The sequence below is a fragment of the Meles meles genome, chromosome 16 (assembly GCF_922984935.1).
Source record: "Meles meles chromosome 16, mMelMel3.1 paternal haplotype, whole genome shotgun sequence".
In the NCBI taxonomy this organism is placed as follows: Eukaryota; Metazoa; Chordata; class Mammalia; order Carnivora; family Mustelidae; genus Meles; species Meles meles.
The window spans coordinates 78505449-78521425 of NC_060081.1; the positions used below are offsets into that span (position 1 = coordinate 78505449).

General features: G+C 50.7%; 1 protein-coding gene across 2 annotated transcripts in view; it reads right to left on the reverse strand.

Moving 5' to 3' along the window:
• The window catches only part of APCDD1L (APC down-regulated 1 like), a 50987-nt gene that overhangs the window by 9945 nt on the left and 25065 nt on the right, over nucleotides 1-15977 (reverse strand). The window contains exons 1-2 of one of the 2 annotated variants that reach the window (XM_045981563.1): nucleotides 847-979; nucleotides 481-590 (exon numbers count right to left, since the gene is read on the reverse strand). In XM_045981563.1, coding sequence (XP_045837519.1) covers nucleotides 481-521 — 41 coding nt within the window. In that variant the 5' untranslated portion in view covers nucleotides 522-590; nucleotides 847-979. Of the gene's footprint in view, nucleotides 1-480; nucleotides 591-846; nucleotides 986-15977 lie in introns of those variants that run through there. The other variant, XM_045981562.1, reaches the window with a different exon arrangement.

Here is a 15977-nt window from a genome sequence, read left to right on the forward strand (position 1 = left end):
ATGTTTGGCAGTTGAGTTTCTCTCTGACCCTAGAGGTACACGGAGGACGTGGAGAGGCCAGTCCCTGACCGCAGAACAGGACTGGCCCCAAGGGGATGGCGGGGGAGGAAAGGATGTACTAGGTGTGGAGGAGGCCACGGCTGCCCTTCTCCGTCTCCCAGGAGGGAGGACTTAGACAGCTGCTGTAGCGTCTGTGCCCCACGGATGAGGGTTAGAGCGCAAATCCCATTGCCCAGAGCAGCGAACAGGGCCTCTGAAATGTCAGGCAAGCCTGGCCGGTTAGGAAGAAAATTAGGCGGATAAGCAGGATGCCTGGGCCCTCTCCACCCTCTCCTCTGCCTCGTCCTGTCTCAGGACCTTTGCACCAGCCTCTCCCTCTGCCTGGCTCGTCCCCTGGGTCTCTGGATGGCTGATTTTTCTTTCAGCTCTCAGCGGAACATTGCCACCTCTGAGAAGCCCCCCGGGGTTGCTGGTTCTCACATCCGTGGCTCCATGTCCTTCGTGGCAGAGCTTAGCACCATCTTGGGTTCACCACACTTCCTTCTGGGTCCGCACGTCTGCTGCCTGTCCCCACAGTGGCTCCCCCGTACCTAGTGGGCACGCAGTAAGTACTGTAGCCTGGGTGCTCAGTATGTCGCACACCGATTTCACCCGTGGCCGCGTGCGGCTGGGACACGTTCTGCCCACCGGGCTCGTGCTGTGGAGGGGGTCAGCAGAGCCACACGTTTGGCAGGTAGCAGGCCTCTTGGACAACTGGATGAATCGGGCCGTGTGGACACTGAGGCCCAGAGAGGCTGCAGTCTCCCTGCCCGGGGGCCTGTGATCAGGGTGACCTCAGGGTCTTACCCGGTAGAGACCCAGGGCCCGTCGAGGCGGGGGGGCAGCAGCAGAGTGACGGGGGCTCTGCTGGGCGTGGGCTGTTGGCAGCGGGGTTCCCAGTGTGGACGGCTACCCCCGGCAGTCCCAGTCGCCTCTGTGGTGCGGGCTGCAAAGCAGACAGACAGGCGTTAGGGTCCTGACATGCTCCAGAAACTCCGCCGGCCCTCCCGCGCCCTCCTGGGCCACAGCGGGGCCGGAGGCCAGCGGGGTCTTCCTCCCCCTGCACCGTGGCCCTGCCTGGGGGCATCCAGCTCCGCCTCAGCCACACCCGAGTCAGGGTGCCTGGGTCAGCGCCTGGCGTCGTCACCGCATCTCCACCATGGAGGGGGACAACCCCGGGCTCCTGACCTGCTGTGCGGCCAGGCACCGGCACGTGGTTGCTGAGGGACTCCACACTCCGGGACAAGGGGCCCTCTAGACTCAGCCCAAGGGGCTGGGGCAGTGGGACCTCCCGCCGCCCCCCCACCCCGCCCCGAAGAGCCCAGGTTCTCCTTGACCTCTGCCCCGTGGAACAGGCCAGAACCGCCGCCAGCCTCTGGAGGCCGCTCGTGGAATGGCCCCCTTGGTGCCAGGCCCGTGCGCTGCCCGCCTGCGCACCGCGGGCCCCAGCCCACACCTGGCCCTTAGCAGGTGCCCGGGAAGCATGCGGCGGGCAGCGGGGCTGATGCGTGCAGCTGGCGGGGGCGCCAGGGAGGAATCGGAGGCTGAGGGAGGACGGCCGTGAGCAGCCGGGGCCTCACGCCCTCCTGAGTGACCCCGCATGTGCTCATCTTATGGAGACAAGCCAGGCGTGGACTTGGGACGGCGCCCAGCCTCTTCTACGTGATGTCCCAAGGCGAGAGCACCGGGGCCTTCAGCTGCTAAAGAGCAGCGATTTCCCCAGAAACCGTCATCTCCACTCAGAAGGCCGGGCTTGACACAGCCCAGATGGCGGGATGTGTGGGAGGCCTGGCGGCCAGCGAGGTCCGACTAGTACAGCAACAGGCTGTGCTGAAGGGCGGCCTCGACCCGCTGGCCGGCCCCTGCCGCAGGCCTGCCAGAGGCGCTTCCTCCTGCTGAGCCTGTGGGCCAAGTGCTCGGGGGCCGGCTCGGGGACACAGGCTCAGAGGGCCTCTGGGGGGCACCCAGGAAGGCCGTGCACTCTGCCCCCTTCCTCACCGCACACCGCGGCTTCCCGGCGCCACCAGAGAAGGCCTGGGGAGGACTGAGGTCCCCACACTGTCCCTCGGCAGCTGTCTGATGGGGCGGGTGGCCCGGACAGCTTCTCCGGAAAATGAGGCAGAGTAGATCCCTCCCCTCCTGGAGGCCTGGGGGCTCCTGTGGAGACTCGTGGGGTCCCCAGAGACCCACAGACACAGAGAAAGCGCAGGTGGGACCTGCCATAGCAGTGACGGCAGCCACTGTTTCTGTTAACCGTGCATCCATCCCACGGGTTTTAGCGGCTGCCTGATCTTCGCGATGGCCCTCGGAGACGGGCGTGAGCATTCGCTTCCTCTTTGGGGCGGAGAGACAGGCTGGGGGAACCCAGATGCTGCTCAGATGTGACAAAGGACAAAGCTCAGATGGTCAGACCGGCCTGATGGTTCCATCGTTGGCCATCTTCCATCACAGCCAGGAGGAAGGGGCTTTTTTCAAGACTTGGGGGGGATGAATTTGCTGAATGAATGAATGGATGGAGGAATGAATGAATGAGGAGGCAGACATGCTGGCAGCTCAGGGTCCTTGCTGTATTCCTGCTGTGTCCTCCCTGGTTTTAACCAGCCAAACAGGAGAAACGAAAACCACCGCCCAGTCAGCCGGGGCTGACCTGGCCCCAGACGACACACGGCCACTCGGCACAGGGAGCACGTGGCAAGGGGAGTCTTGAGAAAGAAGCTTGCGGGTAGTTCCGCAGTATCTTGGGCACATCTCATTTCTTGAGGACCAGAAGCAGGACCTTGTGGCGTGTGGGCAGGCACTGAAATCGGGCCACATGGCCAGCATGGCCGTCAGGGATCCCGAGCCAGGGCTGCCTCCGAGTCAGCTTCTCCAACCTTCTCGTGCTCCGGCAAGCCCCCTCCTCGGGAGACACGGCGTCCCCTGGATCCCGTTCTGTGGGTTCATGTGAACATCACAGTGTCAAGGAAATCTATCCCAATGTTCTGATTTGGGGAATGTTGATTCGGAGAAGCAGAAGGAAGAAAAGGACCAAAGGGGTCAGAGTTACTTGCCTGGTTGGAAGATCGAGCTTGTATCTCAGAAAAAAAGAGCAAACGGGCCCTGAAAATTGTATGACATTGTTTCCACAAAGCTCTGTCTCTTGAGGAAATGTTTTCTGTTGGAAGCAAAACAGGCCTTTCCCCCCTGTACTCCCTGAGGCACCAAGAAGAGATGGCCCTAGATGTTGCCTTTTTGCTGTGAATTCTCAGACGGCATGTTCCTGCGGAGGGTGTTTTAGTCTGTCTTGTTTTTCAGTGAGAAATTAGGATTTAATGAAGTCAGGAGACAACACGAAATCTCTCTGTATCCACAACAGTCACACAAAACGCAAAACACAACTGGAGGCCTTTGTGGAAAGACCAGAGCGGAGCCGGCCTTGGCCTCTTGGCCGTTTGTAGAGCTTCCATTCAAAGGTTGCAAAAATTAAATTAACCGGTTACAAATGAACCCGGGCAAGTTGTTCTGTTGTGGCTTTTGAAGTAGCTTTTTTATTTTTTTTTCTTTCTCTCCCCTTTTCCTGCCCCCGCTCCGTTGGCCCCCCTCCCCCGCCCCGAACAGTCTCCGCTAAAGGAACATCTGAGCGCAGATGGTACTGCAGGCCAGTTGCACAACTTTTCGCGGGGACCTGTTAGACTGAGTTCGATGCACGGGCCAAATTGATTTTTATCAACCATGGATTTTTAATTAACAGCGGTGTCCGCTTACCACCATCCATTATTTACTGTTTACCCACTAATTAAAAATTATGCTGCTTTTGCACTCATAAGAGCAGGGACATTTGAAATTAGATAGCCTCGTTCAAATTACCTGCAGAATTACATCCAGAGCGCCCAACTGCTCAGAGCGAGCTTCTGGGGTTTAAAATATGATCTGCTCCAACCTTTGCGTGTTACCGTGAGTCAGGATGCCAGAGACAGCCCACACAGGCCCGCACCGCAGGGAGCCTGCCTGGGATCTTAAGGGGGAAGGATGCTTGATTTTCTCGACTGAGCGCAGGCACCCAGCGGAGACCGTCTCTAGATCAGCGGCTGTCTGCTGAGTCCTTGTGGCAATCCCAGAGGGAGCGGCCTGCCTGTGCATTCCACGTGCCTATCATGTCTGTGGACCCGCTGGCGTGGTCTCACTACTCCCCAGGGCATAGGTTCTGTCCATGCCCCCATTCTGCAGATGAGGAAACAGGTTCAGAGAGTGGAAAGCCTTGGCTGGTGTCACTTACCCCAGGCAGACGTTTCTTATCCAATTAAAAAATAAATTTTGGTGAAATACACCCAACGTACAACTCATCATTTTAACCCTTGTAAAGCCTACAAGTTAAAATTCAGTAGCAGGTAGACCATTCCCCAGGCTGTGCAGCTGTTACCACTGTCTGGTTCCAGAATGTTCTTATCACCCCAAAAGGAGGCTCTGTACGCATCAGTGGTCACTCTCCATTCTCTCCTCTCAAACCCCAACCACTAATCTGCTTTCTGTCCCCGTGGATGGGCCTATTCTGGGTTTTTCCTAGAAATGGCATTCCAAATAGGTGCCCTTCTCATATCTAGCCTTCAGAGCACTTCTCTTCGGTGGATGTGGTGATCCTCATTTTAGAGATGAAAATGCAGGCGCAGAAAGGTTCACACCCCGCTCCACAATGCGTGTTTGCTTCAAAGATCACGACAAATATGGGGCCGAGTGAAAAGGGGAGGAGGTGGGGAAGAGACACGGGGTGCGTAGGCAGCAAAACATTAGGTCTTTGAAGGTCATTCTTTTGGGGACAAAAAGCAACAGAATAACAGTCATATCTCCTATCCTAATTGGCTTGTGCTGGGGTCCCAGGAGGTGAGCCCGGTGATTCGGGGGCGGCGGCGAGCACTCAGCCGGCTGGTTTTGCACTGATTTCAGAGGGTGTTAAAAAGCAGCCACAGTTCCTCGCCTGGGTGGCTCAGTGGGTTAAAGCCTCTGCCTTCAGCTCAGGTCATGATCCCAGGGTCCTGGGATCGAGCCCCGCATCGGGCTCTCTGCTCCGCAGGGAGCCTGCTTCCTCCTCTCTCTCTGCCTGCCTCTCTGCCTAGTTGTGATTTCTCTCTGTCAAATAAATTAAAAAAAAAAAAAAAAGCAGCCACAGTTCCCATAGCAAACTTGGGCTGCACGGTCCCCATTGCCGAGGACAAGACTGAATTTTAAAAGGGGCTTGGTCTGTGCTTGATTTGAAAATATTAAAGAATGCTTTACGTGAATAAGCCCTAATGAGTAAATGCATAAGTGACTCGTCTATAGCCCAAGGGGCACACAGAATGAGCGAGGACGGGCGTGAGGGTCACTCAGCACCGCACCCCAACCATGCAGAAGGGCAGTGGCTGTGTGTCCTAGAGCAGCTCTTTCAAAAGACCACAAATGGGGTGACCTAAACAACGCGACTTCATTCTGTCAGAGCTGGCAGACCGGAGGTCTGAAACCAAGGTGTGGGCAGGGCCACGCTCTCCTGAGGCCGTAGGGGAGGATTATTCTGGTGTCTTCTGGCTTCTGATGGCTCCAGCCCTTCCTTGGCTTGGAGATGCATCGCTCCAGGTTCTGCCTCCATCAACACATGGACTTCTTTCCTGTCTTTCCAGCGTCATCTGACACATCCCATCATATTTCTTTATGGGGTGTTCCTAGGGAAGGAGAGGGATGAAACTTTCCTGCCTCAGGGCTGTTGTGCATGCTATTCCTTGGGCAGAGCACTGTTCCTCTGCTTAGTGCTGCGTTCTCCCTCTGCGCGGAGGTCTGAGGATAAATGGCAGCTCCCAGCAGGTTGACATCAGACACTGCCATCTGCTATTTTCTGCAAAAGTAATAGAAAGTTCTAGCAAACTTCATCCAGTTCCCCAAATGTCACTATCACCCACAGACATGGTACTTGATCCAAACTAGGACACTGACATTGGTAAGGTGTTACTAAATAATCTACAAGCCCTAGGCAGGTTTCACCAACTCCCCCATGAATTTCTCCTTTTTGGTGTAGGATCCAGTTCAGGATCACACATCACATTTATTTTTCCTGTCTCTAGTCTCCTTTAACCAAGAACTTCCTTGGTCTTTGTCTTTCACAACCTTGACACCTTTTGAAGGCCTCTGGCCTATATTTTTATTTTGTAGTGTGTTTCTCAACTTGGGCTTGTCTGATTGTTTCTTTATGATTCAATTCAGCTTTTGCAGTTTTGGTAAGAATGCCAAAGAGGGGATGTGTGACTCTCAGGACAACATCTCAGGAAGCACACAGTCTCACTTTGTCCCAATACTGGTGATGTTCACTTTGGTTAGTTGCTTTAGGAGGTGTCTGCTACGTTTCTCCACACTGTTAAATTACTACATTCTCTTTGTAATTAATAATTATCTTATGGGGATAGACTTAAATGGCTTGTTTTTCATTATATGTTCCCCCCACTAATTTTAGCATCTGTTGATGACCATTGATGATTCTTGCCTGCAACAATTATTCCTGCAGTGTTTTCCAAATGGGCGTTCCCGAGTTTCATCATCTCTTCTGAATGTACTGATTGGAATTGTGATGTAAGGAAGCACTTTCTTTTCTCCCACGCATCTCTTTGTTTAATTGTTATTTGCATTAGTATGAACCCAGATATATTTATTTTATAGGTTATGACCCACTGCTATCATCTATTCATTTTGTTGCTGAATAGTCCCTGACTTGGTCTTCAGGCAGTCCTTCAACTTAGCTCTTAGGTAACTTTCTACATGACCTTGTCATTTTTGTGAGCACTTCCTTATTTTCTGGTACTGAAAGACCTTCTAGGCTCATTGGGCTGGAATCAACCATTTCTTCAAGGAGTCCTGGTTAATTTTTTGTTTTTTTGTTTTTTTGGAGGATGGTGTTTAGAAACCAAGATCTGGGTGTTAGGTGTGCTCACTGCTGCTGGGGTGTCCCTCTAGGTTCCTCAATTTTTTCCTTCCTTCCTTCCTTCCATCTTCCTTCCTTCCTTCCTTCTTCCTTCCTTCCTTCCTCCCTCCCTCCCTCCCTTCCTTCCCCTCTCTCTGCCTTTCTTTCCTTTTTTCTTTCTTTCCCTTTCCTTTCTTTTCCTTCCTTCCTTCTCTCCCTCTCTTTCCTTTCTTTCTTCTCTTTCCCTTTCCTCTTTTCTTCCTTCCTTTCTCTCATTGTCTTCCCACTAATCTGCCTGTTCGTGAGGACAGGTCTTTATCTCTCTTGCTTTCTGCTGATTCTTCAGCATCTAGCATAGTGCCTGATGGATGCTCAATTCATATTTTTTGTCATGGCATAAAAGCACTTAGAACAATGCCTGTACGTGGTAAGTGCTCAATAAACATTAGGTATAATTACACCTTTAGTTGAATGAATGAATGAATGAATGAATGACTTGTGCACCAGAAGATTGATGCACATGAGCTCCTTGTTGACACTTCTCCCACCCTTTGGGGTTTCCCCTCTTAAAAATCAGCTGGTAATCTCCATTATGTGTGTGGCTATTAGAGTCAGGCTTGAAATGGAAGCAGAGAAAGAGAAGAGTTATAGTTGTTGGGATAACTAACAATCTGGCTAAGGGTGGAAGGATGGTAAGTAAGGGAGTTCCCAGCAGGCTGGGGATCTTGGATGAACCAAGAAAACAGAGAGGAAAGAGAAGTAGGTGGAGATTTAAGTGTGGGCATTGAATTCTGCTGAGAGCTTTGAGGACAGGCTGGATCCAGCACCAGGACCTGATGCCAGGTGCTTTGCTCGAAAGCCTTTGTTGAACCTTGGAAGCCACCCCAGCTAAACCAGGACCCTGTTGTGGTTGCATAGCCCAGGGAAGGCTCCATCCAGCTCCTGGCACTGTTCAGTAGAAACAGAATGGAAGTCACGAATGTGAGCCGTGTATGGGATTTTACATTTTCTAGTAGCCATGTTCAAACAGCTAAAAGGTAACACGTGAGATTAATTTTAATGATATTTCGTTCAGCCCCAAATATTGTGTTTTCACATGTAGTAAGTATGAAAACTATTAAGATATATGCTTTTTCTTCATAAAAGACTTGGAAATTAGGTATGTATTGACGGTCTTGACACAACTCAATTTGGACTGACTGTGTTTCAGGGGCTTGAGGCCACATGCGGCTGATGGTCGCTGTCCTGGGCAGCCTAGCTCTGGCTCAGGCATGGAGTGTGTGTGCCCCCATTTTGTGGTATTGGAGTTTTTCAAGTGGTTTCTGAAGACCACTGGCATCCAAGGGGGGAGAAGAGGGGAAACCCAGTGAGTGGAGCTCTAGCCCTACCCCCAGCTTTCGCCCAAGTAGCCCCTGGTGTATACAGTGGGATGCTGATGAAAAGATCTGCTTTGGGGAAAAAAAAGTGCACTCTTGCTTAAAAAAAAAAGGCTGAAATCCTCTGGTTTCTTTCAAAATCCTCAGCTTGAGGTAATTCACCTAGAATGTTTGGACTTGGAAGCTTACACACATTTTAAATGAAAATCTCCCCCAGAAAAGAACCTCTCTTGATTAGAGGTGACTGCCCTTTGCAGACTGAGACGTGCTGGCGTGTAATGGTGCGCGCTGGCAGCTTGGCCAACAAGCTTCAGAGACCAGCTGTTGAAATGGCGGCCATCGCTGTGTTGTGCTTTCCAATGAAGTCATTGCACAAAAGGCACGCAGAGTTTCCATTTAAACTCCCCCGAGAAGACTACGGATCGTCATGCTACGACAGTACCAGGCAATCGCAGAAATATGAAGACAAACTCGGAATCCTAAGGAGTCTAAGCTTCCTTCTTGGTGTGGATGGCTGCTCTTCAGATCCCTTCTATGTCCCTCATTTGGCCATAACTGAAACTCATCATCCATCTAATCCGAGGCCTTCGTGTTCAAGACTGAGTGCTGGGGCGGGGGGGAGAGATGGGCTTGCGTTCTTGGGAAATGCAGAGATGGTGTGCGCTAGACAAAGTCTGCTCCACCGTCCACTCCCCGCAGCATCCTGGACCCCGAAGCAGGCCCTCCTTTGCTGGCGGAGCTGGGAGAGTGGAAAGTTGCCCCGGGGGATTCTGGAGGGATTGAGTGCCCGAAGAAGTGGATTCCCAGCTGGCGGGAAGGGAGAGGGCATCAGAGTCAGATGTCAGTTATTGAAAGGCTGGTGAAGGGTCGAGCTTGGTTTGCTCCTGTTTACCCAGTTCTCCGTGAAAAGTCCCAGGTCAGGTGCGACCATGGATGGGGTGGGTGGAAAAAGGTGGATCTCACTCGGTGCCGCCTGGAGGAGGGGACTGCTTTATGTTGGTTTCCAAAATTGGAAACATTTCATATGGGGAGCGTCTGGTCACACAGCCATCTCACCCCCCACCCAGCCAGTGTTGACCATTTTCTGCGGAGGGAAAAGGAAACGTACAGCTCCTGGGATGGGAAAGGAATGGGGGGAGGTTGGGAGATGAGTCTCGCCCACCAGGCCTGGCTCATCAGCCGGCATTTTTTTGTTTGTTTGTTTAGGAATGTTCCAGAACAAAACCAGTTCACATCAAAACTCTCCCTCGGCCCCATGATAATGCTAATTACTGCTCGTTCTGGCTGGGACTTCCACCCAGATGAAGACTGGGAAAGCCCAGCCAAAGCCCAGCTGTTAGCAAATAGCCAAGGCATTAGGGTGATTGATGGAAGGTTTTGCCTTTTCACCCAGATGTTCTGGTGTCTTGGAGACAAGGCCTCGTCAGCTCAAGTCTAGCGCCTGTGTTCCCAGATCTGCATGCTGGCCCTCCGATGTTCATAATTCATGCCGAATCCAGTCAGTGCTGTCCACTGAGAGCAGTGTTCCGTCCTGTGCTTTGAGGAGGGGGCGAGAGGTGTGGGGGCTTGGAAGGATAGTGTGTGGGCTTCCCCAGGCCTTCTGAGTGTGCCTGGGCCAGACGCCCCCGGTGTCTGCCATGAGGGAATAAGTTACAAGTCAGGATTTGCTCAACAGAACGTGTGTCTCGAAAGTCTCCCTTGTTCGCCCTCTTGGCAGAAGACTGAAGCTTCCATTGTTCTACAGAACAGGAATTTGGTAAGATAATCACTAGGTTTTGACATATTCAATAAGAAGGAAGACGTGGTGTCATGGCGGTGAAGATTCTGGAAAAAAGTAAAGGAAAAGGGATCTTCGGGCCGTACGTTGAGGAGCTCAACTCTTCATGGGGCCTTGGGAGCTGGTTCTCCACCAGTTCTTCCCCGGAGGGGCCAAGAACGTTCTTGTCCCACGGAAACGTTAGGTCTTGAAGAGAGAAGGATGGAGTTTGGTGGTTTCTATTGAGCGTCTTTGGGCCTGGGAACTCCTGGGAGATGTGGGGGGTCCCGGGGAGTAACCGGGCGTTGGGGGAAGTACACCACTTACTGGGCTGTTCGTGGGAGTCTCCACAAGGGGGCCCTCTTGAGCTTTGGTTGGGGTGGTTGGGCGCCCTGGGTGCGACGGAGAACCACCTCCTCCAGCACCGACCTCCAGCCCCAGGCCACCAAGGCTCCCTCATCCATCCCGACGTTGGTGAAGAGCGAGCCCATGGAAGGTCAGCTCTGGGCCCCATGCTTTCTCCCATGGGGCATCGTTTCTGCTCCCACAGAGAACATATTTGGAGACTGAAGGACATGGGTAATGGGGTCACCTAGACTTGCCTCCTTTCGAAGAAGTTTGCAGCAAAGAACAGAAACTCCAATGGGAACCACAAGAACGAGCATCTAGGAAGCTTCATAAACAATGAAACAAAACATCCTGCCTCCTCCAGCCTTTCCCTAAAGATGCAGGTGGGGGAGGGGGACCTTTGGGTCAGCGGCGACAGGAAGCATGGAGATTTTAAATGCAGGAAAATTATTGTAATTTCACAAATCAATTTTTCTTGCATTGCGTTGAGATTAAGTTCGTGGTCTCTTCCATACGTTGAAAATAACGAATTTCCCTAGAGAGCAATTTTGTGGGAAAACCTACATCATGTTTCGAAAAACCCATTTTGTTAGGAGTTACCAGATTTTATTTTAAGAGAAATGGTAATATTTAATTATGGCATTATTTTACCGTCTAGAAAATTAATGTGCTTTCAGTTTCAGGAGAAAAGCCTGCTGTAAGTCCAAACCCTATTTTTAAATTACCATACAAATAGAATCCCAAAGACGCAAATATTGGCTTAAGTGTTGCAGACGAGGTCCAGGAAAATGCGTTGGTTCCTAAATGTTAAATAAACAGGCTTGTAATTCTTGCTTTCCCCTGCGACCCTGGGCCAGGGCAGTCTCACGCCACTGGGGAGACACACACAGCTGACAGCGGGGACGCAGTCAGTGTGCGGGGGACGGTCACCACCGATTCGTCATCCATGTCCTGCGACCGTTCCGAGAATGAGCCCACATTTCTGTAAAGCTCTAAAGTCTGCAAAACCTGCATTTACTTCTCCGATCGCTTGTGCGAACGAGCCTTTGGGGCTGGGAACTGTGATCGCCCCATCTTCCAGATGGGGAAACAGAGGCACGGGGAAGGAGAGTCTGAGAATGTTACCCAGGTCAGTGGGTAGGAAGTCCCAAACTCCAAACCAGGTCTGTTACCTGTCCCTCCTGGCTTCCTTCAACCTCCCTGCGGCCCCTGGTCCTCCTCCCCGTTTATTGAACACCTACTGTGTGCCTGGCCCCCATAGTAGCAAAGATGCTTCTACGACGGCTCAGGGTCTGCTATTCGGAGCAGGACGATCAATAGAACCTTGGAGATGTTCTGCCCGATGCTGATCCCCTTTGCTGATGGGAGCTACAAGGAGGGGCCTCCAGGAGGGGCCTCCCCGCCCACATGCTCCTTGAGAGCCTTGCAGGGCGAGGAGCTGCTTGACAGGTGGACGAGAGCCGTAATGGGCACTCGGGCTGACGCTGCGAAGGTGGCAGGGAGGTGTGAAGCAGCAGACAGGCTGAGGGAGACGTAATTAGTCCCTGTGACGTGCGGGCACAGGGCGAGGGCTGTTGGGAGCGAGGGGGAGGCGGGCAGCTCTGGGAGCGATGCGGGGGGGCCCTGTGAGCCACCTCGGGGATCCTGGACTGTTCTGCAAACAGAGGGAGCCATGCGGGGGGCTGAGGTCAGGTGGGCGTTCTGAAAGACAGTGCTTTCCGAGGACTCTGTGCCTACCTGGGGAGACGCTGGCCGGGATTCGGGGGGAGCACGCTGGACAGCTTGCATCTGATTAGTGACATGTCCCCATTTTGATTCGGTTCGATAATTGACACATGCGGCCAGGGATTTTGTTAGCACGAGGCTAACGCATAGAGGGTTAGGTTGTTTTCTCTGAAATAAGTGAAAATGAGTTACTTGCTTTAGAGAGAAACGGCGACCCAATTATGGACAGTCGCGGTCAGATGTGGCCAAATTGTCATGGTGGCATATGGTGATAGGCGGGGGCCAAGGCTCGAAGGCCTCCTGACTCCTGTTGAGGATGATCGTGTGAGTGTGTGTGTGTGTGTGTGTGTGTGTGTGTGTGTGTGAGGGGTGCGAGGTGGGGAAGGAAGGGCTCGAGCCCATGAGTGACCACCTCAAATCCCAGGCCCTGAGGCCGGGTCGGGACAGGCGGCGTGAAGGGGCCAGCGCTGCTGAGATGCGGGGCGAGGGCAGGGGAGAGGTGTTGTGGGTGTGGGTTTGCAACCTGGAGGGGACGGTGGAGCCACTCTCCAGACTGAGGCCTGGGGAGCTCTGCTGCTGGGCTGTGCTGTTTGAGGAGGGGCTGGGACATCCAGGAGGAGGCAGCCCTCCCCCGGGGGGGCCACTGGGGCCGCCCGCCTGTCCACGATGCGCACCCGGGGCGAGGGCCGAAGTCGGCCAGGGCCAGCGGCCCCAAGGGAAGGGCCAGATGGGGCCCAAGGAGGGCCACCCAGAGAGGGGCACGAGTGCTGGGCGCAGGTTCTTTAAAAGTAGGGTTGCAGCTAAAACCCAAGACACTTAACATTTGCTTTCCGGGCACAGAACGCAACACTTTTTAGTCGTGGAGTGTCTGTGATCTCACACCGATGAGTGTAGGCGTTGCGGGAGGGAGACACAAAACCAGAGGGATAGAGAGATTGTGTTTTATGACTTAATTATTATTTTTATATAAGATCTTTTATGACATACACAGGGCAAGAAAAAAATGAACCAGAAGATACAGAAGGGCATGAAGGTGATGGAAGAGCTTCACCCACATTCGCCTCAGCCACAGTGTGTTGCCATTAACCTGCTGGCACGCGGTCCCCTTCAGACTCCGGAGGCTGCGCGGCAGGGAGAGGCAGAGCGTGGGGACTGTGGTACCTTTTGAACTTCTGTCTCTCTAACAACGCCCGGCCCGTGGCAGGCACACAATACGTTTCTGCTGAATGAATGGATAAATCTTTCTAGACTTTTTTTTATTTTATACACAGATACATGCATTAATTCCATTCTTTACAAAAATGGGACTGTTGTATGCATATTATTTGAAATCTATGTTTTTAACTTCGTAATAGATTTTAGAAATCTTTGAGGAAGGTGGGCCTTTTAGGACCGGAGGGACTCAGGCATATTCACTGTTTTCAGGGGAGGAACTGGAGGAAATAATGAAGTGCCACGAGCAGGAGATGTAATAACCAAGAGAAGCGGGTTCCCTAATCAAGAAGAGTCCAATAAAAACAGGCTAAACTCTTCAAACAAAAGCAATACGTGGCTTGCAGTGGAATTTTCAAAATGTATAAAAAGGTATAAAATGAAAAGCGAAAGTTGCTTTCTACCCCGAAGCCCTGGTTGCTTTCTCCAACGTGAATCATTTTAAGTTTCTTGTGCATTCTCCCAGAAAATGGTTTCATGCCGATCTCTGCATATAAATGTATATGTTTTTTATTTGGCTATTAAAATTTTTTTATGAATGCAATCTTTCTATACACATCGTTCTGCATTTTGCTTTTTACACTTAAATGATCCGGGCTATCTTTCCACTGTAGACATACCCCTTTGTGGAAAGGTAAGAGTGTTCCTTTACATAGATGAACCTTGATTTAGCTAGCCAGTCCTTGGCAGGTGGCCATTTAGATCGTGGTGTGGTTTTTTGGTTGGTTTGTCTGTTGCTATGTTTACATACGACAGTATGTTGGACATCGTTTTAATGTTTTAACATATCTGGCATACATTTTGCATGTGTCCTTTGGAGAAATTCCTAACAAAGAAATTGTGCATTCAATATTCTACTAGATTGGACCAAATGGTCCTCCAAAAATGCTATTTCAACTTAGCCTCCACCAATGGTAGAGAGAGAATTTGACCACACTGGGTATGATCAAAATTTTCACTTTCTGCTATCTCGCATATGAACAGTGGAAGAGAAATTACAAGTTAATGAACATTTGTGGCTAATCACACATTTTTGTGCCTGCAAATAAATGAGGGACACAAATTAATAAGCATATACTCCACTAACTTGGATTTCCACCCCTCTGTTTATTCTCACTGCCACCACTCTGGGTCAAGCCACTATCGTCTCTCGCCTGAAAACCTGACAGTTGCCCCTCACCATTCTCCCAGCGTCTGCTCTGCCCCCTGTAATCCATTCTCCACGGAGCAGCAAGTGCAATCTTTAAAAAATGTAGGTCAGCCTCCTGTTTCTGCAGTGTGGCTCTCTGCCTCTTCTGAAGACACCCTCACTGCGCACAAGTAAATTTGAGGTAACGTATAATTTTTCAGACAGTAGGGAAGCCCCTGAGATCCCCGGCCCCCAAACAGAGCTGAAATGGGACAAATGGAGACCGTTCTGAGGGCGAATGTCAAAGTCAGCATTGCTTGTGGTGAGAACCAGGGGGCAAACCAGAGGTTACAGCTGTCCCCAATTACTGCCACGCCTTGGCTCCTGGGAGATGCAAATACGAATGTTCTCTTGAGAAAAGCATGATCACTTTTTCCAAGAGTTTCCATGGGTTAAGACCAAACAAACATGACTTCCCAATTAAAGATCACAAAATACACAAGTAAACAGCTCACTACAGACTAAGAGTTAGCAGAAAGAAAAAACTTACATCCCAAGAGCAGCAAATATTGGAATTTCTATCACAGAAAAAAAGAAAAGTATGTATGAGATGTTTCATAAACTAAAACGTAGAATGAAAAAAAATTAGGAAGAAACACAAGCCTATAAAAAACAACTAAGCAGATTTGGAAAGAGAGTCAAATAGAACCTTAAGAAATAAAAAATATAATTATTGATACAAAAACTTAGTGGCTGGATCACAGAGCAGGTTAGACACAGTTGAAAAGGGAATTAGTGAACTGGAAAATAGATGTAAAGAAATTACCCAAAATTCAGGAAAGAAAGAGAGAGGACTGAAAACTTAGGAAAGGCGGTGGAGAGACTTAGCAGCTATAGGGGGAAAGTCTAATGTCTCCCAGAAGGAGAGAAAAGGCAGCTTAGCAGAGAAGCAGCAGGTGGAGAAACAAGTTCTGAAATTTTTCCAGAAGTGATCAAGGACACCAAAAACCACAGGTGATAGGAAGAACAGTGAGTACCAAGCTAAGATTAATAAAAATAAATCAACCTTTGAACCTCTAGAACACTAAGAGTAAAAAGAGGAGAAAAGACCCATCAGCCTAGATTTGTGCACCCAACAAAATAACCTTTCAGAACAAGGATAAAACAAAGGCATCTTCAACTAAACAGTACCAACTGTGGTAGGTACCAAGAGGACCACTACCTTAATAACCTTTTATGCAAGGGAACTGAAGAAGGAAGGTCTGATTTTTAGAAAGATTTAATGAACAAATAATTTGAAAATATTGTAAATCCACACACACACAAAACAAGCAAACTAATAATCTCTAATTTTATGGGGTCAACCCCCCCCAAAAGAACCATCAGACGTGACTAAAATATTGGAAAACAGCAGTACATGATTTTGAAGAGGAATATTTAGGGTTAGTGATCTAAATTCTTTGTGTTATCAGAAAACAGTGCAGATATTAACTG